General features: G+C 38.6%; 1 protein-coding gene across 1 annotated transcript; it reads left to right on the top strand.

Moving 5' to 3' along the window:
• The first annotated feature begins 1,666 nt into the window (after window positions 1–1,666).
• On the top strand, window positions 1,667–26,025 carry crebrf (creb3 regulatory factor). Its single transcript, XM_020920111.2, has 10 exons — window positions 1,667–1,829; window positions 10,387–10,605; window positions 11,331–11,456; window positions 12,275–12,450; window positions 13,133–14,196; window positions 14,317–14,511; window positions 15,048–15,237; window positions 15,339–15,412; window positions 15,780–15,899; window positions 17,296–26,025. The coding sequence occupies exons 2-10, from the start codon at window positions 10,597–10,599 to the stop codon at window positions 17,412–17,414; spliced, it is 2,073 nt and encodes a 690-aa protein (XP_020775770.2). The 5' UTR covers window positions 1,667–1,829; window positions 10,387–10,596; the 3' UTR covers window positions 17,415–26,025.
• The last annotated feature ends 90 nt before the right edge of the window (window positions 26,026–26,115 follow it).

Below are 26,115 nucleotides of genomic sequence, written 5' to 3'. Positions count from 1 at the left end.
CCTTGGACATGCATTCTCAATACTAGGCGGGGTCAACTCTCTTGCTTGTTTCCATGAAGATAGATAAGCTATATGAAACCTTAGCAAAGCAATAACATCTCTATGGAGCTGAGCGGGCGGAGGACCCCATCAGAAAAGTTACAGTGCACTTTTGAGGTGTGCTTTAAATGTCGTATAGCACATAATTATGGGCCATGGGTACAAACCCTACCTCCAGTCTGATGCCCTGGTTCTTATTTATAACGTGAAGTAAAATATAAATATTTATGTTATAATATAAGATTTGGATGGGGGAATAAACCAAACAAAATAAAGATTTCAGTTAGCCCATAACTTTGTGAATATTTGTCTTCATATATCAGATATTTTAACTGAAACCACACTTGGAATGTGTTAGAAGCTTTTCACTGAAACAATTCAGTCATTTGCTGCATCAATATTGTGTTGATATGTCAATTATAAACCTTATTAATGTGACTAAATAATTACGAATGGATTGTGATTGGGAGATTTTATAAAAAATGTTGTAAAAACAGCATTGTGAAAATGTATATTTTAGATACAACAACAATATAGCTCAAACTGACTTTTACCTCTCACCCTGTTAGCATTGACTTGGTTTTCTTTAGTCAAACAAAAAAATACATTTGATGGTTTGCAGGGTCATAGTTTCACTTTCCTGTGACAAAAGACTTTTCAGAAGAATGTGATTTTTTAAAAAAAAGAAAGAAATGTGAGAGATTACATTATTATATGTGATGATTTTCTTTTGACTCTTTAGCAAAATCTGGATTATAAATGGCCTATTAATAAATGCTAATATTCTAGGCCAGACTAGAATTCATGTTTTCATTCCAATATTTTTGTATCATATATTTACTTAATAAGGTCAGACAGATTAATTTTAGTTATTGTACTGTAAATAGACTTTTCTGGTCTCCTTTGTTTACATATTAACTCAACATAAAATTTGGACATGGTGTAACTTCTAACTTGATTGTTTACATAAGGTGGTGCTGAGTCACTTTGAGCAAGATGCAACGCTTAGGTAATCATCAAGGTCATGACCTCCACTATGCAGAAGCTCATTGGTCACTGGATCTCTTTTCCTCCAAAAAAATAAATAAAAAAATAAAAATTCACCGATAATTAAGACCCACCCCATCCTCTGTAGGTTGCTGCATAAAAAAGAAACTATGCAAGAACCAAGAAGGTTCTTGAAGACAAGATGAAAAGCAAGTCATGATGACTTTTTTTTTTTTTTTTTTTTTTTTTCTAGTTATAAGATCTATGGTTTACTTTATGTAATTTAGTGTAGGCTAAATTATCATGTTACATAAAGTTTATCATATAAACAGTAAGTAAATAAACATAATTTAATTGATTCATTTTATTTAAAAAAATATTCCAAACTGATGTTTAATCTCACATTATTAATGCTTGAATTGGCAATTATACAAGCATAAAGGCATTATTTTAGACTACTAGATGATCTATATGCTCTTATCATATTTTCCGATCAATTTTAATGTTTCAGCAAAAATCGTGACCCGTCATAATTAAGCGGAATTCCAAAAATGAACTTTTAAAGGTAATTTACTGATTACAATCTACAATGAAATATTACAGTCTCGGGGGTCGCTTTTGATTGGCCTTGGGGCACACCACGTGACGCGAGCAGTCACGCGCTTTCCAGGAACCCGTCAGGAAGAAGAAAAACAAAACAAACCTTAGCAGCTTCTAAACGAGCAGCGTGCTGACTTCATTGACAAAAAGTGGGCCTGTGATCTTCTCTACAAGGTTTAACACGAAGACAAAGCGCCCTAAGAGTGAGTACTGGCGTTTTGGATGCGTCTGATTGTGACTTTGTCGAGTGTCATGTCGCCGTTTTGCCCCAGCGCAGCGGAGGATTAGCAGCAAGGCTAATGTGCTAAAGGCAGCAGCGAGAATCGGGGATCGAGAGCCTGGGACCAAGCCGAGAAAGGGATCCAGGGACAGACAGGCGGCTAGAGAGGGACAGGAGGCCAGAACTGCAGCAAAGCGGAGAGATCAGGCTTAAATGGGGAAGAAATATTCGGTTGTTCCCCTTTTAGAATAGTTTTGGGGGAAAGTAAAAGGTGTTATTGTGGTTCTTATCAGGAGTTAAGCAGGAAGTAAAGAGCTAGCGTTTTAGCAGACCATAACAAACGCTCAGAGATGTCAAAGCGTGTCCAATTTACCATCATATTGTGCATTTGATTGGCCATTGACACTTAGAAATGATCATTTTATCTATACTGGGTTGTACAAGTAAGCATCCCCCCTGTGGCCCTATCTTAATTTGCCTAATTACCGCGGTTCCTCTCCGGTTTTGTTTGTTATTTTAGTCTTGGTAAGAGGATGAGCATCTTTAACAACCGATTAGTCACTTTTCGCATGTATAACAGTCTTTTTGAGCCAGAAAGACTCTAGCTACAGCGGACTTTTGCAGACTGCCCGAATGTTCTCGGTGGGTAGGTACACGCCCCCCAACACACACGGCTGTTGCTGTCAAAAAACTCGACCCAGCCGAAAATGTACACATGATTTCTAGAAATAATGGCTTTATAACTTGACATAGCATCTTACTACTTACTAAATTCTCGCATTTTTGTTTGTCAAACGCGTATTTTGTCATTTTTTCCCGTCTAGTATTGTTGTATTCGCTTTAAAACATGTGCTCTGTCTCTGTCAAAGTGGTTTCGCTTGGTTTTGCGATGAAACGCTTTCAAATGTGGTTAATCTTCTGTTATTTATAGTTTTAAGTCAAATTCAACGCTTTAAAACCTAATCTAGGCCACGGGAACACAGGCCTCACACTTGTTTATCGTCGCTCTCAACCTACATTGAAGCGAGCTGTTTATTATGAAGTGGCTTTGCAGACGGACACGCTCGACAGCCAATCAGATACAATCGGGGGTGGGCCTTTGTTTGCATTGGCCCAATGGGAATGCAGGATTACGTGGGTGTTGGCACAGCGAGTTAGATGCAGCTTTTGTTTTGCTTTTCCGTGGAGCTGTGATGCGAGCAGAGACTGGGAACATGATGCTGACATTTCTGCCTTTATCCTCGGTTCGTACTAGCAGCTTTGTTCGCTCATGTCCACATCATGTTTGTGAGCTATGTGGTGGTTGTTGCCATGTTGTTTTTGCCTGTACATCAGTCACGTGTTTCCCGATAAGCTTTTTGTCATCCCTCTCTCTGTTATATAGGAGTACATTACGTTCCAGTCTTTATGTCCAGCGTGCCTGCCCTTTTCCCATGCAATAACGTGGCCTCCTTTGTTTGTGTAAGCATGTAGAAAACTGCTTTGTTCATTGTGGCCTCACCAGCAGATGCATTGTCCAGTGGCTTGATGCATTCATACGTGTCTATTGTTCCAAGCATGTGAGCTTTACATGCATTATATTCACGTGGCAGTTTGAGATAAATCATATTATAAGTAATGATTACTCTATTATTTGAGCTCCATTGCATCATGCATATGTTGCCTAGGACTTACTATGTAAAATCTGGAGCAATAACATCATGTTCTTATACAGTGATATTAATTGGTTATGTCATTTGACTTGTTAAAATGGCTGTTTTTAGATTGGATTTTAGCCTACATGCGGCTAGATTAGGTTTTGATGGCAAGCATTGTCAATCATTAATCGCTTTTATTTCCGACTGTAGTTTTCCACAAAGTGCTTCTGTTGTGTCGTTGTGACAAGGCATTAGGAACTCTCATCACAGTCAGGTTTAATATGTGCAAGGTTTGTTTCTAGTGGCCACTTTTCATTATTTTCACATTGCAGGTGTAGATGACATTGTAGTTCACATGCAGTTCTGGTAAATCTAAAATCCACTGTACATTTAACAAAAGTGCTAAAGGCAATAAAACTTCACAATTACACATTTTATTACACACAATTATAAATTGTTATTATTAATATTAAAATTGTGACTGAAAGAGACACAATTATTTCAGACAATTTACCTTTTTATTATACTTGTGCTGTTTGCTAAAAATGGCATAACACTTTTTCTGCTGTTGTTTATTTTTCCTTCAGAATTAATTTACTCCCAAACAGTGATGTGTATTACTGCTTTGTGATAATCTCTACTCACTTTGTTCATTTACAAAACACTCTCTTCGTTGTAAGCAGGAAATACAGCTGCAACTCAATGTACACTTCCTATAACTTTCTCAAATGACTCCTGCAAAGATGTTCTGCTATATTATCTGAGTATATTAGCTTCAGCATGCACTAAAGCATTTAAGCATAGCATTTAGAGTGCTACTGCACTTTTGACTGTTAGAAGACCTTTTTTGTGATATGCAATGAAACAAACAGTAGAGGGTAGATGGCTACTTCTTTATGATTTGAAAATGAACAATGGGTGATGTAATGATATCCAAGACTCACTTATGCAATATTTTGGAGAAGTTAACAGAATGCTATGCATCTTCTTCCTTTAGTGTCATGACTTTAAAAATCAAGAGAATTCAGATTTAAGATATAAGCAGTTATATGCTCTGTTCACCCTTACCAGAGGACGTTGAAAACATGCGGATGACCACTTCCGGTGTAGTTACCAACATTGGGCATGTGATAAAACCATGGATTCAGCAGCAGCGTCTTCACAACCTGCCAAAGATTTCCATGGGGGACGTGACTCTAATCGCAGCTTTGATGTCACTTACAGGCAGCTGGTTGAAACTGTTGATGTCCTGAACATAATGAAATGCTACAATGAAAATTTTTTATTTTTTATTAGACAAATTATAATACACAAATTAATAGGCAGTTCATAAAAGGAAAAAAGAAAGAATACAATGACATCTAGATGAAGAAAACCGGACTATGTTCTCAGTTTTCCCAGATTTTAGTAGAGTTTAGAGTTACTATCGCTAACAGACCCCATAGGAAGTCATCATCTGCATGTTTCCAAGCGTCTTCTGGTTTTGTGATGTAAGCTTGAATAGAGCCTATTTCTTTATGTAATATGCAGTGAAATGGAGTAATGGGTCTATGTAGTTCCATTTTGTTTATAGGTTATCGTTATATCACTAGTAAGAAATCTCCTCTAGCACCTACATCTTAACAGAAGCCCTTCCATAGAGACTACTAGCATTAAATGCACCAAAACAGGCCTTATTTCACGATTGTTGGTTAATGTAATTTTGTAGTCAAACTTGCTGATATTTGTGTAAACAGAGTGCTGCTCTTATCTGGTGTGGTATCAGCGCAGACGGTCTCAGATAAGACGGACGAGAGTGGCCCAGTTGGAGCATGGCCAGACTGTGGAGAATGTGAGCTGTGTGCAGTGATCACAGCACACAGCACAGGCAAATTCTGTTTAAATATATCAATCTTTATACAATATTTATATCATAAAATCACATGAGTGTTTTGGGGGCAAATGTGGCATTGTCATTTCATGGGTCTTTGGTATGATATTAATAAAGGTGGTTAAGGTGGTAATAATGGTTATTATTCAGTTTTCGGTAGTTGCTTTTGCCCATAATATGAATAACTATTATTATTAATTATAAGTCTGCTTCTTTTATTATCCTTTTACTCCCCAGTCACATTCTAGTGCTACTTCTGAAGGCACAGCCATCCTGGGCAAACTGATAGACATGTGGCTATGTTGGTGAAGTGTCTAAGCCAGACACAAAGACAAGATGTACTGCCTTGATTTCTCCAGTTAATTCAATTCAGTGATCAATAGATGGATGCTAGCTACTTAATCATTTTGCAAATGGTCAAATGAACTGGTGAGAATCTGAATTCTATGACAGTGATTTTGTATCTTTATGCTCATTGTTTAGCATCATGTTCAGACGTGATGGAACTGTGGGCGCTGTTGGTGTCACTCCTCTGGGAACAACTGTCCTTTTGCACAAATGACAAGATCATTTGTAACAGGCCCCACGGCTCTTGGAGGAAACGGTGTACAGTCTGGATCAGACTGATACACAACGGCCTCAATACCTTAATATAATGCAATCATTTCTTTGACATACACTTAAGACCGATTATTGTCTATCGTTGTATAATCAATAATTGAGAATGAAAGTGAGTTTTGATTAACTCTTAAAGCTACATGTTTTAGTTGGTGAGATTCATTTGCCTAGGGTAATTTCTAACCACACCAGAATATTGTAGCTCTTGTTTTGCTACTGAGATATTGCATACGCTGATACAGCAGCAGTGACCGTTTTAAAGCTAGTGTGAAAGCCACATATCGAGTCCGGAAATGATACAGATGTAAAAACATCATAAGCAACAATAGCGTAACATTATAGAGCAGAGATGGAGAGGTTCAATGTGGGCCCAGAGTCACTGTGATCAGGGCACACTTTGAGTCATTAGTGATGAACCAACACAAGCACATCTCACTCTGAATGACACTTTCACATTATTTCCTCGTTCATGTCGAGATACACGACTATTTTTGTGTCTGTTTTGCAAATGAGTTCCTCTTCGAGAATGTTATTTACAATCAGCTTTTTTCCCAAGGCAAAACAACAAAAAATGTTTCAGCATCGTATAAATACTTATTGCTGTGTCATTTATAAACCTAGTGGCATTTAGTAAGGTCTTGCCTTCGCACTACATGAAGCAGTCATTGCATGTAATGTACTAGAGCTGATCAATTAAGAGAAAAAAAATCATGATTATTTGGGTCATGATCATAATTATTTGAAATAATTATTTAAATACTCTCAAAAGTTACCCTGTGTAGAGGTAGAATAGACTGAAATGATTTGCTATGTTTTGTGGGGCAGAAGGAGCACCCATATCATTCAAAACATAATTGTTATGTTATTGGAATTGCAGTACCCTAATTGAAATGGCATTTTAATGTATTTTATCACACATCAGAGAGAGTTGATGACCAAGTCCGATAATGCACTAATGCATTATGTTGATGCAAATTTTCTAATCCTGGATTTGGTATCGTACACTATCTTGAACTAATAATCTTGTACCTTTACAGTCAGATTTTGGTGTTTTGTTTTAAAATCAAGAGTCTGCACATTTTAAACTCATCCAGCAGCATTCTGTTTGATAATAGACTGAATATTAACTGCTAAAATAACACAAGAATCCCACACATGTTTGTAGAGGTCTCAGAGTTCAAGGGGGTATATTTTAGAAGACATTGTTACTTATTTCATACTTAAATAAATGCTCCGTTTGCATTTGCATAAAATATGTTTACATTGTATTTTCTGAATTTGTTTTTTTTTTCAAACTGCAATTTCAATTTGTTTGGGATTAACCTTGCAGCTCTAGTGTCCAGTGGGCTTGATAAAGTAGTGGCTATTAAACCCTGTGTGTGGATGTGGCCGAGAGGTAAGGATCGGTGAGTCATTTTGTCCCTGTTGTGTGTTTGTACATTTTACAATCAAAAGCAGGTGAATCTGAGGCGGAAGCAGACCAGAAGAGAGGCGATGGTAATCAGACTCCATGCTGTTAGAGTTATTGCCTGTTATGTCACATTGTTGTATATTGTTACGTAAGCTTCTCTATATGCTCTTGAATGCAGCTGCAATGTTGAGAAGAGGGCCAGGAGCTCACTGTGACTGTAGTATTTGAGTGCAGCCCAGAGGTGAAAAGTTTATCCGGGACAGGAAGTGATGTGCTGCCTTCAAACAGGCACATGCCCTCAGCTGTTTACCGCCTACAATGAGGTTCTCCTGTATTTGTTTAAATGCAAAAAGAAGCAAAAGGGAAGACTGACTTTACAGTGTATAGAGGAGAAGAGAAGTCAAAATCTTTTCATTTGTTTGAGAAGTGACTGTAAGTCTTCCCTGATTGTAGGGCTGGGCAAAATGGCAAAAAAAAATCTAGACACTGGACGATTACGATTTTAATCAAAGTCAGAGCAGGGACTACTCATCTCAGCAGTGGAAACTCTTTGCATTTTCATTCCTATCATAGCTATTTAAGAAATTGTAACCCACCTTAAATTACATTTGTATAGATATTTACTCGTAATTTCACAATGACCCCGCTTTGCAAGTAAGAAATCCAGAGCTGTCTTGTTTCATAATAATCGTAGATTTCATGATTTTGCAATTTTTTCCAAATCTGGTTTATTAAAAACCCCAATTGATCCAATTAATTTGATAATTTGAATAATTGCCCAGCTCTAATTGGTTTACTTAAAGCTGTTATAGGCACTAATTCCAGCAGAAAGCCAGACTGCCTGCAGATCTGCTTTGAATGAGAGAAGAACAGTATAACATTGCTAGTGTTGTAAATGCAGATATTAGCAAAAGGGGAAAAAAAAGAGAGACACTATATAATACTGTCATGCTGTATTTCAACAGGCATTTTCTTGATTGAGAACCATTTATAAACAGCCACATGAAGACCCATTTTTTCTAGTTAGCTTTGTTGTTAGTTCAGTGGAAGCAGTTGACTATCACATAATTGTTTCTCTGTCGTGGTGAGAGAAGAGAGTGACCCATGTTCCTCTCTCATGGTTCAAATTCAGATACAGGGCCTTTTTAAAGTTTAATATTGTAAGTATAGTATATTAAGTTGTCTCCATGGGGAAATGCATCCTCTGTAAGTGACTTGTGTTTCAAAGCCGCTGGAACAACCTGTCAGGACCTTCTTTTATCAAACAGAGTATATGTATAGCAGGAGGATTAACTCCATAGTCAGTTGGTTTAATCAGGAGAGATGGGGAGTGGTGAAGGCGAGGCAATTTACAAAAGGCTGGTTTTACAATATGCTCTGAATTGTAAATAAGACTACAATTAGAGGATTTTTTCCCCATGGTGTGACATTTTTCTTATTTTTAGATTTAACTTCCAGAGCCCCAAAAATGTAAAACCAGACTCATAATGGTAAATCATCACTTTCAATTGTATTGAAAATGCAAAGGATTTTGAAATGAGAAAAATCATTACCAGACCCTTAAGAATTGAAAAGCCCTGCACAAACCCTGCTCTATTGGATAGTAGGCTGTTTAGAGACTCCCATAGTGACCCTTTTAAACCCAGAACCGAAGATCTCAGGTAAAATAGTGGAGCTTTTCATTTGACCTCGAGTCATAAGAATGTAGAATTCATGCGTGAGAATAGTCTTATTATTGCTGTACGATGCCTTGTTAATACTTGCAACTTGTCTTTATGTTACTTACATTCTGTCTAAACATGCATCGCTAAAGTATTTGTTACTATCAGGACAATGGAATGATCTGTTTTCATAATCAGTGTGTTGAATACTTCTTTTTCACCTTGACATTCCCTGCTTCTTTTGCCACAGGCAGGTTATTTGTCACACTCTATCTGTTATATAAATGTAATTATTTATAGATGACTCATAATAACAGTAGATATGTGGTACATAAGGGAGCAGATGCAAGACCCAGGTCGGTTTTCTAATGCAATAATAAGCTCACACTGATTCCTTTGTTTGTTTTTCTATGGTAGTTTTTTAATAACTGCAAATTTACCTAAATATTTTATTTATTGAGAAAACTGTAGAATCTGATATAAGATTTTGCAGAGTGTGCGGAAAGGCATTTTAAATGGTTTAGAGTAGTTCAGAAAAATCTAACTGGATAATAAACCTGAAGTCCTCCTGACCCAGATTCTGGCTATAGCAGTGCTCGCTGCTTTGACCCTCTGGCCAACTCTACAGACAAGAGGCAAACTTCTGGATCTAAGTTCATGTGATAGAGTCATGTTTCTTGTGGGATCTTTGATGGCATTAAACTGTGTAGTGGAGTAGCCATTGCTGGACTGGGTACCTTTTATTTTAGCTTTGTTCATTTCGTAACGAAAGGAACCTCCCTTAATCAAGCCTGCCAGTACTTCCTCATTCCCAGATACGCTTTACAATAAGGCAGAGATTGTATTCTAATGTCTTGTTGGGCTTAGATCATTTTTTGAGTATTAATATAATATAGAATTCAATATTTGTCAACAGGTTTCCTCAGTACTGTGATCATATGCAAAGAACTGTTAAGTATCCAGGATAAAGGCTGCACAATGGACTATCATCAAACTGAAATCTCAAATTGATTTGGAGAAATTTTCAAATCACAAAGGTTGCAGGTATTTTGATTATGGAATGTCCTCTGCAACACAAGAGAACCTGCCTTTTTATAGAAAAATGTTTTACCTGTAGTTTAGACCTCCACAAACAAACAAACAAAATCATGGGGTTTAACAGTTCATATTCAGTCTTCTCTAAGTTTGCTCCTGAAGCGGTTTATAATGTGCACTCTGAACATAATTGTACTTTATAAACATATCATATATTGCCAAATTTACTCAACATTGCAAACCTAATTACAAATTGTGCAGCTCTACCCAGCACCTCTTTGACAGTTTTTTTCTTATTCTCTCCACAGATCTGAACAGACCTGCACCGTAGCCAGACCCACAGCAGCAGAGCTCAGGTCAAACCCAGCCCCCTTCTTTCGCACCCCCCAGCCCTCTGTGCCCCTCTGGCCTCTGGGACACCCCGTACTTTTTCTGTGGAGCAGAAAACCCCCCTCACTGCTGGGACTGGACAGGAGAACCAGAGGTTCCCCCACTGCAGCTCTCAGCTGTGCCTGGCAATGCCTCAGGTAAAAACAAATATATATGAAAAAGATTTGATTATTTAATATTTAGATGTTTTTAAATAGACATTCTGAAATAGGTAATTAGTATCAGAGGCCAGGTTGGAGGTTCATTGCCCAATCAGTGCATACAGTCATTGTGTCCTAGGGCAAACAATTGATTGCCTTGCCAGTATTAGCATACACGGCACTATTCTATGTCCTGACTGAATAAACATAAAATTCTGATAAATCCAAAGCTAACAGGTCCAAAATACCATTAATTATATGCCAGAATCTACCATTGCTGGCCACATAGATTTTTCTGTTCAATGAAATATCAAATTGTTTCCAAATGAACTGTTATGTTAGTATATGTAATCTGTTATGATGCCAAGTCAACTATTTATAAATGTGTTAGGATGAAAAGCACCAAATAAAAGAACAAAATCTAAAGGCAAGCTGCAGAAACAAAACCAAACATAACCAAAATGTTTGTGATCTGTGTCTCCACTTCCTGTCTTCTGTTTGAAATCTGGTTGGGTTAACCACACCATATTTGCTGTTCTGCATCAGCTCTGTGCAAAGCAAGCTTTATCTACTAGAATCTGTACATTGCTATGCTTTATGGGAAAGGCTAGTTTAGTGCAACTTGGCAATATTACTGGTCATAAATGTGTAACTAGTGACTACAGTGTATAACATGTGATTTCAAGTACAAGAGATTTGATAATATGTTGCTGTCTTTTCAGCCCAGTGTCAGTGGGATGGAGCCTCCCTTTGGGGACGACTTTCAGAACTATTCCTTTGTGGACCAGGCGCTGACCAGCACCGAGCTGCTGGCCACTAGCTCTGACCCGGACTTCATGTACGAGCTGGTGAGTGCTCTTACACACTAAGTATACTGTAGTATAATGTACTGCTTATGCACAGAGAGAATCTGCTTATTACAGACACTGAAGCTGAAAAAATTAACAGATCAAGTCAGTGCTTCACGCCAAACATTCTTCACCATGTGCTGTAGATTCCACACATTAAAATCTGCTTTTAGAAGCAAATGGGCTTGCACTAAAGGTACTAATGTCAGAGTCACTTTGCTGAAATTTCAAACAGTAAATGGTTGCTAAGGAAGAGACCTGATTCTGGACAGATTTAGGGTTCATAGTTGGATGTTGTGATTGGCCTTGAGCCTGTGGATTGGGGGGTTTCTCTGGAGACGCTCGTGTCTAATTGTTTTTCAGTGTGTGACATTTGCTTCCTCTCTGTTTGCTGCAGGTGTCATTTCTCATCAAACTCCACTATAAAGCAGAGGATAATAGGACTGGCCCAACACTATTTTATTATTTTAGCTAAAACTAGCTATTTGGACTCAATTTGTCTGGAGAATGGGAATATAAATGACTCGAGTATTGTTCTCTGTTCATGTTTCAAGGTTGTAATGTCACAAGACAAAACCTTTGTGTATCTCAATTAAAAAACGAACAACTACTTTTAGAAATGTATGTTTTTCAGCCAAGCAGAGAAGGTAACTTGGAGAAAAATGAGGTGTAAAATTATCAATTCGCACATTCAGCTGCAGGTATTGACAAATTGGGCTGAAAATCATACAAAACACCTATTCAATATTTTTAGGTACTAACTCAAAATGTCTTTCATTGTTGTCATAGAATGAATTATCTGAGCTCTTCCCCTTTAGGACAGAGACATGAGCCACAGACAGAGCCCATGTGGGGACAGCCTGTCGGGAGCGCTGGATGGGGGTAAGGAGGCGGAGGGGCCCGTGGACCAGCTTATGGCTCTGGGCGAGAGTGAGAGTGTGTGCAGCGGATCGGCCTTCGAGCAGTGGGACTCGTACTGGGAGGACCTCACCAGGTATACATCACTTATTCATCCACTGCTGCAGTTCATATTAAGGCACATTAACTCATGTAGAGTGTATAGCAAAAAATATTTTGTGGGAACTTTGAGTTTGTTATTTATTTATTTAATACATACTAATATTCATTAATTACAGTGCAGCTGGGTATAAATGTGGATTACCACCATTTCCCATAATGAATAACTGTGTGAGTGCAAACACAGGGAGTATCAGGTTAAGTGCGATAGTGTTGTTCGGGACTGCCATTCACCTCCCAAAGACACAGTAACACAACCAGAGCACTTTACAGTGTAGTACTCTTCACAAAGATCAAAGCTGCTGTTTGGACAAAGAGCGGACATGTGACACTCCGAATAGGCCTGAGGCAGGAGACTTTGTCACAAGGGAACAAGCAGAGATCTACTGCAATGAAATCAGCCCAGCCAAAACTGTGTGCGCCTCTTCTCTGATGTAAAGGGGCAGTGCCCTCTACAGTCTGAAGGCTATTACCTTTAAGGTGGAACAGTGCAGACTGCAGCAGACAATGTAATGAGCAGGGTTTATGGAGGTTATGTTTGAGAGAATTGAGGCACTTGGAGTTCAAGGCCAAGAGTTCTGTTTATTAAATCTCTTCAGGCCTGGACCATCATTTTTGTTAGTTTAAACTGTAACCTGTGCTGTTCTGTGCTGCTGCAGATACACGCGGCTGACGAGCTGTGACATTTGGGGCACCAAAGAGGTGGATTTCTTGGGCCTGGATGACTTTTCCAGTCCGTACCAGGATGAAGAGGTGATCAGTCGCACCCCGACACTGGCACAACTGAACAGTGAGGACTCACAGCCCGTGTGCGAGACGCTCTGCCCCCCCACAGACCTGAGCCTGCCCCCACTGCAGCCCCCGCCCCTTGTGTTTCAACTTCCCGCTCCTAAGAAGAGACCTCCAGTGTCTGGGCAGGGTCCTGGGGCAGCTCGTCCTCCACCCGTGCGCCTGTCCCACAACCTGCTCCCAGATGTCCCTGAGGGACCACAGAGACCCACGCGGCCTGTTGCCTCCAGCACTGAGACCATGTCCAAGACCTACGTCCAGGTCAAGCCGGACCCTGAACCTACCCAGGCCAAGCAATCGGGACGTGGGGCGAAGGCAGTCCCTGTCTCAAACAACACTGACTTTGTCCGTAAGGCTAAAGTGCGTGTGAGCTCTGGGCCTAAGACGGATGTGACATCTAAGACTCCTTTTGAAAAGCCTGACCCGGCTCTGTCCCGGGACGAGAAGGCGTCCACCTCCTCCAGCGCCACATCGATGGGTCCCCCCAGTGTGAGTGTATCCGGAGGCTTTGAGAGGCGCCCAGAGGGGCCACCTAGGTCCTCTGTGCCGCAGCTCGTGGAGCCCAGTCAAACTCTGGAAGGACCTCCCTCTGGGTTGGTAGTCAGTGGAAACAGCGTGCCCGGGACAGACACTGTGCTAGTGGTGGAGGGGAGCGAGAAGAGCAAAGAAGAGGAGCACAACTACTCTCTGTTTTTGACTCGCAGCCGGCTCTCCCAGAGAGGCCTGTCCCCCGATGAGGACGAGGAGGAGGACGAAGAGGAGGAGGAGGTGGAGGAAGAGGAGGAGGGTCTGGACGATGAAGATCATGATGAAGACCATGATGAAGGTTTCGGGAGCGACCACGAGCTGCTATCAGAGAATGAGGAGGAAGATGACGATGATGACTATGAGGCTGACAAGGACGATGACATGAGTGACGCCTTTTCGGAGCCAGGTACTGCCCAGTAATAACAATCATTCAGCTTTTTTAGATGTTTATATGTATAGATTAGAGATAAATTTACCTTTACACAAATCGATTGCAGTTTTAGCAATCTGTCATTATGTGCTGCAGGCTGCGATGTCGAGATGGAGGACATTAAAGGTCTGACAGCAGGGGTCCCAAGTCGGAAGAGGGGGAAGCGCCGGTACTTCTGGGAGTACAGCGAGCAGCTCACCCCCTCCAAACAGGAGCGCATGCTGAAACCCTCAGAGTGGGACCGGCACACTCTGCCCAGCAACCTGTACCAGAAGAACGGGCCTCTCCATGGTAACATGTGCTCTTTTAATTTGGCTAGAATAGGATGACATCACACTCTCAGATCGGAGCTGCTACTATTAAGGACACACAGTACTGTTTAGGGTGCCTTGTGTGAAGGGGCTTGCTCAAGGACACATTGATAGTATGAATTGGCTGCATTGCCTCACTAAATAATTAAGTTACAACCCATCAATGTCAATCTCTTTGATGTTATGTAAGAGCTTTTAGTGCTGTTTTGTGTTTTCTATTAAGGCAAAACAAAGTGAGAGGCACTGGAGTATTTCTGTTTATCATGACACCTTTTCCAGACGGGATGAGTCAAGCTTGAATCACCGTCTATTGGACATTGCTGAAATGTTTCAACAAATGCATTGCTTTTGTTGAAATACAGACACACATTAACAGCCTAATGTAATTGTCCTCCTTTCATATTTATTGATACAGTTTTCTGAGGATACTTCAGTTGTATAACAACTCACATGAGCCCATTATACTGCTCTGTAGAGACTATTATACTTGTCTGACCTCTCTCATTTGTCCCATAGGAAAGTACATGTTGAAGAAATCCCGTCGTACGGATGTGGAGGACCTTACTCCAAATCCTCGTAAACTGCTGCAGATTGGGACGGAGCTACGTAAACTCAACAAAGTCATCAGTGACTTGACCCCTGTGAGTGAACTGCCCATCAATGCACGGCCCCGGTCTCGTAAGGAAAAGAATAAGCTGGCCTCCAGGTGAGACTCTATGGCCTAAATGTAGGAGACTGATGTGAGGTTGCATATTATGTTACGTGGATGTCCATATTGTTATTTGAAACTCCTCCTTTCTATTACAGAGCTTGTCGCTTGAAAAAGAAGGCCCAGTATGAAGCTAACAAGGTGAAGCTCTGGGGTCTCAGCACTGAGTATGGTGAGTACATTTAAAACAATAAATGACATGTTTATATCAAAGGTAACTGCTGTAACTGGACCTGGAATGCCATTAGCCGTCATATACTAAGAACACACTGTATTACCCAAAGCTCTAATTCTGCTTTCTGGTAAAGATAGAGAGACTAAACTATTAAAAAAAAGAAAAAAAATCAACAACTTTGAAATCATGTAAAATGTTCTGGTATTTGTTAACATTTCACTTGTTATGTCTGTAATAATTTGATGTGAATATGTTTACTTCATCTATGTGGACAAAGATGTTTATGAAATATTTTAGAAGAATTCTACATACAATCATTTATAATCATCTTGTAATATTTAACCACTTGTTTACCTCTCCTTAGATCGACTGCTGTTTGTGATCAATTCCATCAAAGAGGAGATTGTGTCCCGTGTGGAGGACTCTGCCCCTCGTCCCACCAACATGACTGACACTCTGAACAAGCTCATCCAGGACACCCTTGGTGAGAATATTCACACGTCTATGGGGATTTCTGTTTATAGGGGCATTTGTAATGTGCCTATTCAACTGATTCTATGTTTTTACAGTCATCTTTGTAAAGTAGGTCAACACTGAACACAAAGTTTGACAGGATTTAATAATACACTGTATAAAGGTCAATTCACCCAAATAAAGTAGGACAGCAGTGGCAAAGGAAGTATAGCTCTTCATCCTATTATCCTTAAGATTGGTGGTTTGATTCCTACTGCTGTAATTTCTGACTAGCGCTGGTGCCTCCGCTCAATTTCAGTTCTCTCCAGGGACTAGGTCAGGAATCGGAATACACTAGATGGTTTGCAAGAACAGTGGAAGTTGTAGACCACACACTGGCAGTCAGTGAAGAGCTGTGAAGCCATGACATCAAACTCAAGCGCCTGTCTGGTCCCCTTTTGTGGTACAGCACAACAGTAAACAAAGCAATCGAGATGGATGCAGACGAAGACAGACATTCTGTATTGGCAACGATTTCCGAGATTGAGGATTTAAAGCCGGAACAAAGAGAATGTTTGGTGAATTTTATCAAGGGGAAAGACGTTATTGCAGTTCTTCCTATGATATTTGTTGCATTACATATGTCACAAGTAAATAGCAGCGATTGGTTAAATAAAAAGTACCTGTCTACCGTTAACTGTCAATTTATTTTTCTGCGTTATAAAGTAGTTTCAATATTAATGTTTATCGGTACGTTGCTACAGAGAAATATATCATGCTTCAAAATGTTTTATCGTGACAGACCTACTTGACTGGAATTGTACAGCACTTCAGTCTGCATCATGGTCATGTATCACTGCCGTTCACTTGCCTCCTCATCACCTCAATTCCCCAATCGTTTACCTGCCAATCACGCTTACTGAGAAGAGACAGCTAATTGTAATTAACCTGCCTCTCTCCTCTGGGATGTCATGATTAAATTGTTAACTGATTATTGTGATGACACAGGTCACTAAAGAAACTAAAGAAACTGCAATTGTGAGAATTTTAATAGCAGAAATAAATAATTTCAAGTGAACAAAAATGCAAAGAGCTTTTATTTGGTTGTTTACTGATTAACAAAATTTTTATATTCAGGAATTTAGTTTTCATTGAAACAAAAGTCAATTAATGATTTCAATGCTGTTTTGTCACAGCATCATTCATTTTGAATAATTATAAAATTGATGATGGGATTTATATCAGAAATCAAATAATCAAGGAAGGAAGTGAACAGAAATGAAATGGCCCCTTGAGGAGGTGTATCACCACCATTGATGTCATAAGCAATATTTAGATGATTCAAAACATGAAGTTTCAGTGGCAACCTTGGATAGAAAACATCAGAGAAAGATGTGCATAATGCTGACATTCCTTTCTCTCTACAGTCTCACCTCCTGTTGCCGGGCAGACTTCGGACTTCGTGAACAAGATCCTGGAGAACACTGGGCGTGGAGACCCGACCGGGGGACTGGTCGGCCTACGAGTCCCCACCTCCAAAATGTAGAGCCCCTCTGGTCTCCTCAGAGCAGTGTCCTGTTGTAACTATGCTCCTCTGCATGCCCCTCCAGCCCAGAGACATCCACATCCATAGTCCCACAGACACACATGTTGAGTATGTGTGCTTGTTTAGGCCCCTTATGGTGTAGACCCTTTAGCTTTCTGTCTCACTGCGCACCTCTCCCTGCCCTCTGCGCATGTTGGGAGGAGAGTTTCTTAAAAAGCAAATGAGTAGGACGTCAAAAATGCACCAGTGATTCTTCTAGGTGTTCAACATAATGATGTGTAAGCTATTAACACATTACACTGGTATCGTTTCACTCAATGATCTATGATCTATGATAGAAAAAGAAAGAGTTTACTCAAAAAATAACATCAATATGAGCCTGTTACAGAAAATGACTAGTTCAAAGCTCATTGTTGACAATGACTTTGGACTCAGAGAGGCTGCTGAGACAAAAGCAGCATGGTGCTACAGTTTGGCTTGAAATATTTAGTATTGAAGGCCTAAATATGTTCATGCCCTTTCTGTTATTGCCAATCAAATGAGCTAAACGGCATCCAAAACACAACTACAGATAACTGAAAGGTTTCATTTAACTATAGGAGGTGGTAGAGGAAGAGCATAACGTTTGGTGCTTACATCAGCCTTGTGCTGGTTGAAACTGGACTCAGAGAGGCGGCCATTTTGGGAGCAGACTGAGGAAGATGGTGGTGATAGAGACAATATTGTGTGATTGCTCCGTCTCCTTTAGGACGTGTACATACCCACGCTCCCCTCTGTACAACGGACCGGGCGTGTCCATAGTGTCTGATCAGAGTGCTACTCATTGTGCCTTGTGTGTGTGTTTGTGTACGAGTGAGTGGAGAACTGAACGAATTGATGTGATTGGTCAGAACTCCCTGAGCTCTAGCCAATGAGAGGACTTCTTTACAGTGAGTGTGAATGCGGAGGACACCTATGGTTCGTGTTCTGTTGTTTAAAGATATTTCTGAATGTACATAAGTGGAAGCTCTTGTTGCGTGATGCCACAGAGTCTGTGTAAATAGGAGGGCTCTGCAATAGTTAACTCTTTGGTTTTTGGTACTCTTGTCTTTGGGGATCAGGGGAGGGTTGACAGATATTTTTGTTTAGAGTTACAAAAAATATTTGCACACTATATTTTGATTGTTTTTTGTACCAAAGACACATGCAACGAAATGGCGACCAGCCAGTTAAAGTAAGGTTTTGCACAGCTTACCTGACGCCGTATTGAATGTAAGAATGTGGGAGGGTCAGGGAACCTCAGAGAACTGTGAAATTAGCTTGGGTCCAATTCTGTACAGAAAAGGAACATTCATTCTTTTTATTATTATAAATTTATCATCCCACCTGTGGGCCTCTGCAGCAGTGTGCTGCCTGGAGCTCCTCATTCCTCCCTCCACATGCTAATTGTATTAAAGGCGCCAAACCCAGAGCGCTTAAGTAGATAAGCTATGTTACATTTGCCTGTTCGTCAAAAAGTCATGACAATAACCAAAACATTTGTGTTTGATTTTCTGACGTAGACAAGGTTTTAGTTAATTCACATGAAATAACTCAATTTTGTTTAAGTACTGTATATAAACAAACAATGCTAATCTATCAATGGTGTAATGCCACTTTCACACAACGGATTCATTTAAGCATGACACATTTCTAAAGCCTATCCTTACATTTGAGAAACTTAGATGAAAACACAAAAGCCAAAAAAAAAAAAAACTGTTATATTTTTGTATTTAAGCTGCCTGTTTGCTTCTCGAAGGTTTGCAAGTATTTGTCAGGGTTTAATATAATCTGAATGAAAGTGAAGGAGGAAAAAGAAGAGAGATTCTATATATAAGATTTATTGAACTAGTACTTAACTCGTCTTCAGCGGGCTGAAGCTGAGGGAAACTGAAAATCAGGAATTCACTTCTTAAAAATAAATGATGCAAAGTTAAGCCATGTGACAGAAAACCTTGTGTTATAATCATAAACACAGAAACACCACGAAAAAGGGTGAAGATAAAACTATTGAAACTTGTTTAATTCCAACTGTTGTCTCTAAATGAGATTCTACAAACTTTTTAGTGCACTTTAAATGAACAAAATCAGGTATACCTTAAATACTCCTCTTAGAGCCCATTTTGGCCTGAGCAGTGAATTGTTAAAATGTATACATAACTATTTGAATGGGATAAACACATGCTGCTACCCAGAATGCTTAAGGCTGGTAAACTCTGGAAAAACCAAACAATTTCAAATGGGAAAAATCCATGTTGGAAAATGATGCCCATCTAGCTAATACTATTGACATTTGATTGATTGTGCTGCTGTCAAAGTTAAAATGCAAATTAATTATTTATAACAATATGATAAATGTATATTTTTTGAGTGACATGGCTGTCTCTAAATAAATTTTGCCAACTGAAGTCAATATCCAAAACTAAGCTAAAGATGACTAAAATTGAGCTTAACTAATTTTGAAAAAGAAAAGCAGTGAATTTCAAAATGTCCTCCTTCACTGAACGAACTCTGTTGAAGGTATGGTCGGTTTGCATCGATAACTGCTAGCGCTACCACGTATATGAATATATTTTTACTGTTTAATGTTTTCTGTCTAAAAGGGAGATTTGGTGCTTTTTTCTGAAACTAGAATGACGAGTATCTATGAATCTAATTTACTCTTAGTCTAGGTGTAGCCTATAGTGACTTGCTCTCCCTGACCGTCCATAGCTATTTTCTTAGTAGTTATTTCGTTTTTGTAAATACACTATAAGTTAATATGTACCTTCTAAATGTCCAATATATGTAAAGATATTCTATCTTGTATGTTTGAAAACAAAAGCACTTTGTCCAAAAAAAGAAAAAAAAAAAAAAGAAAAAAAGAAAGCATTTTTTCTTCCATTTGCTGCTAAAGGCCTGGTATGAATGCTGCAAGTGCACTTGATGACTACTCGCTTGGATCTGTCAAGAGACAACCAAGAAATAGTTTGTGTCCTGGCGAGGGCTAGATCTAAAAGTTTTGGAGAGACGTCATGAGGGACATTTTTAGTACAGGTGGTATAGGTCTCCTCCTGGTAGGCATGGGACCGTTTAGGATTTCATGGTATAATAATTATGACATTGCATCTTACACTGTTACACACAACTAAACATCCAGTATGAATTTCCCTTTTAGGTTAGAGAGATAACAGTTAGTTCAGGCTGCTTTGCGAGTTAACCCTCTCTACTTATCACAGCTTGAGAGTATTGAGTTGTAGCCTGTTCGAACTGGATTAGACAGTTTCTACCACGGATTTTTGTCTTATGAGTTTGGAAATACATTAAAAGATTCTTCCTTGACCTGAGACAAGGCAGCCCCTGGCACAGTTGTCAAGTATTCACTATTGAAAAACCTTAAAAACTTACCTCACAATTGTAACAAAATGCTAACAATAATGCGCAGCAATATTTGACCCAAGATGCAAAAATACAAATGCCCCATTACGTCCTTGATTGTCATGAGTTGTCAATACTGTGGCATTTGCCTTAATCCAGATGACTGTCCCATGCCTACCTCCAGATCATGTATGGTGCGTATAGGTGCGTGTGATGTGTTTGTGGTCTTAAAAAGTGGAGGGTTTTTTAAACCAGGTCCCTTCATTGATCTGATGCTGCCCCTTGGCGTCATGATTCATTTGCCTTCAGTAGAGGTTTCCTATGGAAAAACTGATTCTGCTTTGGCTTCCTCTTCAGGGTGATGTACAGCGTAGACAACATTTCTCCAGAGCTATATTGTTATCATTTGTAAAACTGATTTCTACTTGTGACTTAAAATGAGGTGGGGTTTTGCCTTTGGTGGCCAAGAAGAGCTGAGTAATAGCTGTTCTTAGCCACCATTGGGGTAAGTAACTATATCACTGTACTGTATGGCAAGCCAATTATAAATGGAGATTCAATCCGGACACTTATTGCCTTCTTAATGAACTCTTCACATACTCTGTATGACAGTAATAAAACAGGGCAGGACTTGTCTAAAACCGTTTGATTTTGGCCAAGTCTTTGTCCCAAAAAGGTCAAAAATCCAAATCCACTTTGCCTGATTGGCTCAAAACAACCGAAGTAGCAAGAAAAGGAGGAATGTATCTGGAGAAAATTGCTTCTGATGTTTGTGTGAAGCAACGTGTGTCAGCTTTAATTATTTCTCCCTCTTTCAAAATGGGTTAACTGTGGTCAAAGTCTATAAAACTACCAATTTGACCGGGTCTTGCCCATGCAGCGCTGACAAGATAAAAATGCGTTTTGTGGTCGATCAAAAAGGCGCAAGCTGTGCAACTTTACATTCAAACCAGAGGACTCTGTGGCATTTTTAATAGTGTAGGAGATGAGTGAATATATCCACGCCAGTAAAATCTTTTCCTTACTTTAACTTTTTTATTTCTGATTACAGTAAAATATTAAGCTAATAGAGTGTGTAACTTTGTGCTACTCTCGTCCGATGACAGTGGATAATAACATAATAACAGCTCTTCTACAGAAAATCAGGGTATAATAACTTCTTCAATATATAAATCAAAACAAATATTTATGTATTCCTGTAATGTCGCCATTCTTTATTCAATATTGTGTGTGCGTTGTTATGAATCAATGTCTGTCGAAGTGGTGCAATGCTCAGTACAAATTCACAAAACCGCCAACATAAATATTAGACAAGATAGACACCTTGTCCCAAAATGTTTTTAATTGTCACATGGTGCTGCACATTAACCGAGAAACAATCCCCCAAATTCAACTGGCATCTGTATTGAACCCTTCATGGGAAGTTGTGATAGATGTTTTCATTCGTGTGTCCATTGAAGGCACGTGGACCAATGATCATGTGTTTGTAAAAATTTCCTTTGTGAAAACTAGACTCATACATTTGACTTCGCAAGCTCCTCACCAAGAAAAACAATGTCATAGATATTTCAATACAACAATCAAAACTAGGAATGTGTATCTGCAGTTGTATTTTGTAAGTCAAAAACTACAAATCCAAAGATCTTTTACTAGTGTTGTAGTTGCTCCACCAAGACCTAAATAGTCTAATTGCGATTTGATACATTTAATTCATTAATTCTACAGCTATTATTAGGCAGGCTACTTACAATGACTAATGTTCCATTTTGGATGTCTTTTGTTCACATATTCTAATAGTTTTACTCCTCACTATTTTAAAATTGTGATCTAAATTCAATAATCTAAATTCCGAAATGCTTATTTTTTTCAACCTAAGGAAAAGCTTAGATGTGGTGGATTGCAGCACTAGGATTTACAATGACAATGGAAAAACTATGCATTTTAATGAACCACAATCCTTACAACATAGATATCTATTTTATGACATTGAACTCTTTAACCCCATATCAAGTTAACCTAATAAAACTGAAAAAATATATTTTTTTATCATAGCAGCTGTTTTGTGAAGTCTCATCTCTGAGTCTAGTTTAAGTGTATATCCGATATTTTGTTCAAACTATGTGTTTCAGTTAGTGCTGGCTCCACACTCTCCTTGTGTAACATAGAATTTAAAGGATGTGCTCTGATACTCTGATATGGGAATGTTCCTGCATGCTGTTTACTGCATCGAAACGAGAGAATCAAGTTTATGGAAAAATAACAATTGGCCAAAAAATTTTGGTTTGTTAAAAGGTTTGTTTGTCATTATCACACAATTGTTGCATGGCTTTTTGGGCTCACTTTATCCGAATGAATTTGTATTTGCTGCTATTGAATGAGCACAAAAAGGTCTGTTTTAATGACAATTACCACACATCCCTGTTATTTATCCACTTGTTTTATTCCTATTTTATTCAAAAGACCAACATTTTAACTCAACATTACATTAACCATAAGTAAAGACAATATTTTAAATGCGATGCCTGCTTGAACCAGGTGCCTTATTCAAATATATTACACCAATCGCCACTTTTGTCAGTCCGAAGGGGTATTCCCAAAAGAATTGCTGGGGCAGATCATGCATTTCTCCCCATATATTTTGTATTAAGGAAATAAGCTAAGAAAGACTAAGTTTTTGGGTGGCCTGGTCCTATTTCAAAGTTTTTTCTCTGCCCACTATGCCACGACATTGTTGTAATTTTTGTATTGGCTGCTGCTACTATTTTCACTGGTATAGAGAGGAGAGAAGCGAACTTCCACTGTGTACAGAGGCTGACACTGTTGGTGAATTTGATAGTGTGGCTGCCTCTTAAATATGTTTCCATAAAGAAAATATAACTAAAATAAACTTTCTTTGCTCTAATGAAGTGCCAGACCCTCCGAAAGTCGAATGAGGAGGAAAACTGTGGTGCTAACCTGTCAGTGGCTGGGTGCTATTATGGCCGTGTTTAAAAAGCTGTATTATTAGCCATATTTTTATTGCTCCTGTCCACAAATCCAACTTTTTTTTCTTCTTTGTGTTTTTGTAGTTTGAGGTGATTCTTTGCTGCTTCGTGGTTTGTTGAATGTAAGTCTGTACTGTCTTCCCTGACAGCTCATACGGACGTGCGGGAGACTCAAAAACGCTTTGTGTCTAAATCCTTTCAAAATTAATTATCATTTAAATATTTATGCTCTGACAAATGTTGCACGTTTTATTTTTGTGTTTTTTCCTTCTAAATGTATTTTTATTGCCTTCTAATCCTTGTTTAAGCAAATATATATAAATATATATCTAGTCACGCAAAGAAGATAAATATATTTTGTTTTTAGAGTGAAGCAGGTTTAAGTAGAAGTCAGACTAATCAACTTAAATGAAAGATGAATTAAAGTCACAAAGAAATCCTGTATGTCTTGCACTAAAAAACTTTCATCTGTAAATGTTTATGTCAATATTTTATCATTGAAATATCTCCAAATACTAAACAATTTTCACAACAATAGCAATATATTTGCAGTTACAACATTCTGTCCAAATTTTACACCAAATTGTCTAGGAGTTTGAAGTTTACAGTTGCGTTGTGACAATAGTCAGTTGTTAATACTGGTAAATGTTCTCATCATTGGTCAGGAAAGCAGTGGTCATAAAAACTGCACCTGGCCTTGACACAAGCTCTGAGATTCTTTTGCAGGGTGAGATTTTTCAAACTTGAGATAAAAAAGAAGGTACACCATTGTTAAATTGTCTTTATCACATTATTATCAGTTGATCTATGGACGATGATGAAAGGAAGTTAAAGAACTTGAAATTCCTATGGTCAGCTAGCCATAGGAGGAGAACAGATACATTCCCTTTGTGGGAAAAGAGTAATTCATTGAGAAAATCTAACTTTTAATATTATATTTTGCAGTGTTTTCAGTTCATGGGAAAGAGCCCATATATTATATGTTTGAAATCTCTTCCTGTAAAGACTTTCTGACAGCTTTGATTTAGAAGTCTGGCCTAGCATTCAAATATTCTAGTCCACTCTTTATCAAAAAACAAAAAAGCCTACAAAAATGTGTTCTATTTCTCAGTAGTTTTCCCCTGCTCTGGAGATGTGTCGTACCTTATGGGTGCTTTCCATTTTTTCAGAAGGGCTTAGGTCTGCGGTCGTCTCTATACAGACTTAAGGCTGGTGGGCAGAGACCGCTCCTCTTGCTCCCCTCAGTGAATCTGAGAGAGGGGCACAACTTCTCATAATCTGCAGACTGAAATCATTTTCTTTACAATTCTTGAAAGCAAAACAACAATCCATCCTTGACAATAACCTGTTTCTCTACTATGTCCACACTGTCACCATACTACAACACTGCAATGATTTACATCTCCTACCAGATTTGCCAAAATGCAGGACTGATGAGCGAGAGAAAAGAAATTATATATTGTCATCAATTTAGTTTTGAATACAAATGACCAACAGTAATATCCATACAAGTCCTATATTGTGGTAAGCATCTGTCATTCTGAGCTCCACATGCACCATTGTAAAGATGCTCCTGGTCTTGTATGGTGAAAACGACTTATTATTATACAACTTTAGATGAATAGCATGGGATTTATTCGTAGTAAGTTATAGTCCTATGTGTTATTCCTCTCCCCAATCTTTGTAGGAAGCCTGTACTTCATTGCTCAGTGCTCTCCAATAGATCTCTTGGTTTAAAAAAAAAAAAGAAAATATCACAACAAAACCTGCAGAATTAAGTGTATCCTGCTGAAACTAACTTGATCCTCTCTTTAGCGACAACGTCTCTATTTGTAGTTCACATATATGCCTGTTCAAATACAATATCTTGACGGCTGTTAGATTTATGTTGTGTATTAAATGTTGTGCTGGTTTTTACTTTTTGTTTAACTTTTTACTTTCACTTCAAAACTTTTTTTTTTTCTTGGAGGTACTGTGGTTGGCTTTATGCACAGATATAAATTGTTGTTTTGGTTCGTACTGTAAGGCTGGTTCTGTCAATGGTTGCTCGACTTCCTGCAGACACTTGCCCTGAATCAATGCGTTGTGTTATTGTGCCTCTTTTATTTTGTCTTTTCAATTTTTTTAATTTTTTTTTTCTCTGTTGTATCAGCCAGGAGTTGATACCACAGCTCTGCTTGTAACCACAATAGTCCAATTCTGTTTATTGATTTAATATCAAAATAAAAATAAAAAAAAACATTAGCACCCCATGTTAAGTGTTGTGTCTTTTTATTGTCATAAAATAAAACATAGGCAATTTGAAGACTTTTGATTGCATTATATGTTTATAAAACAATAAT

The sequence above is a fragment of the Boleophthalmus pectinirostris genome, unplaced genomic scaffold (assembly GCF_026225935.1).
Source record: "Boleophthalmus pectinirostris isolate CB_2022bp ecotype Guang Dong unplaced genomic scaffold, ASM2622593v1 HiC_scaffold_12, whole genome shotgun sequence".
Classification (NCBI taxonomy): Eukaryota; Metazoa; Chordata; class Actinopteri; order Gobiiformes; family Gobiidae; genus Boleophthalmus; species Boleophthalmus pectinirostris.
Note: the sequence above shows the minus strand (reverse complement) of the source record. Positions and strands in the feature narration are given on the sequence as shown.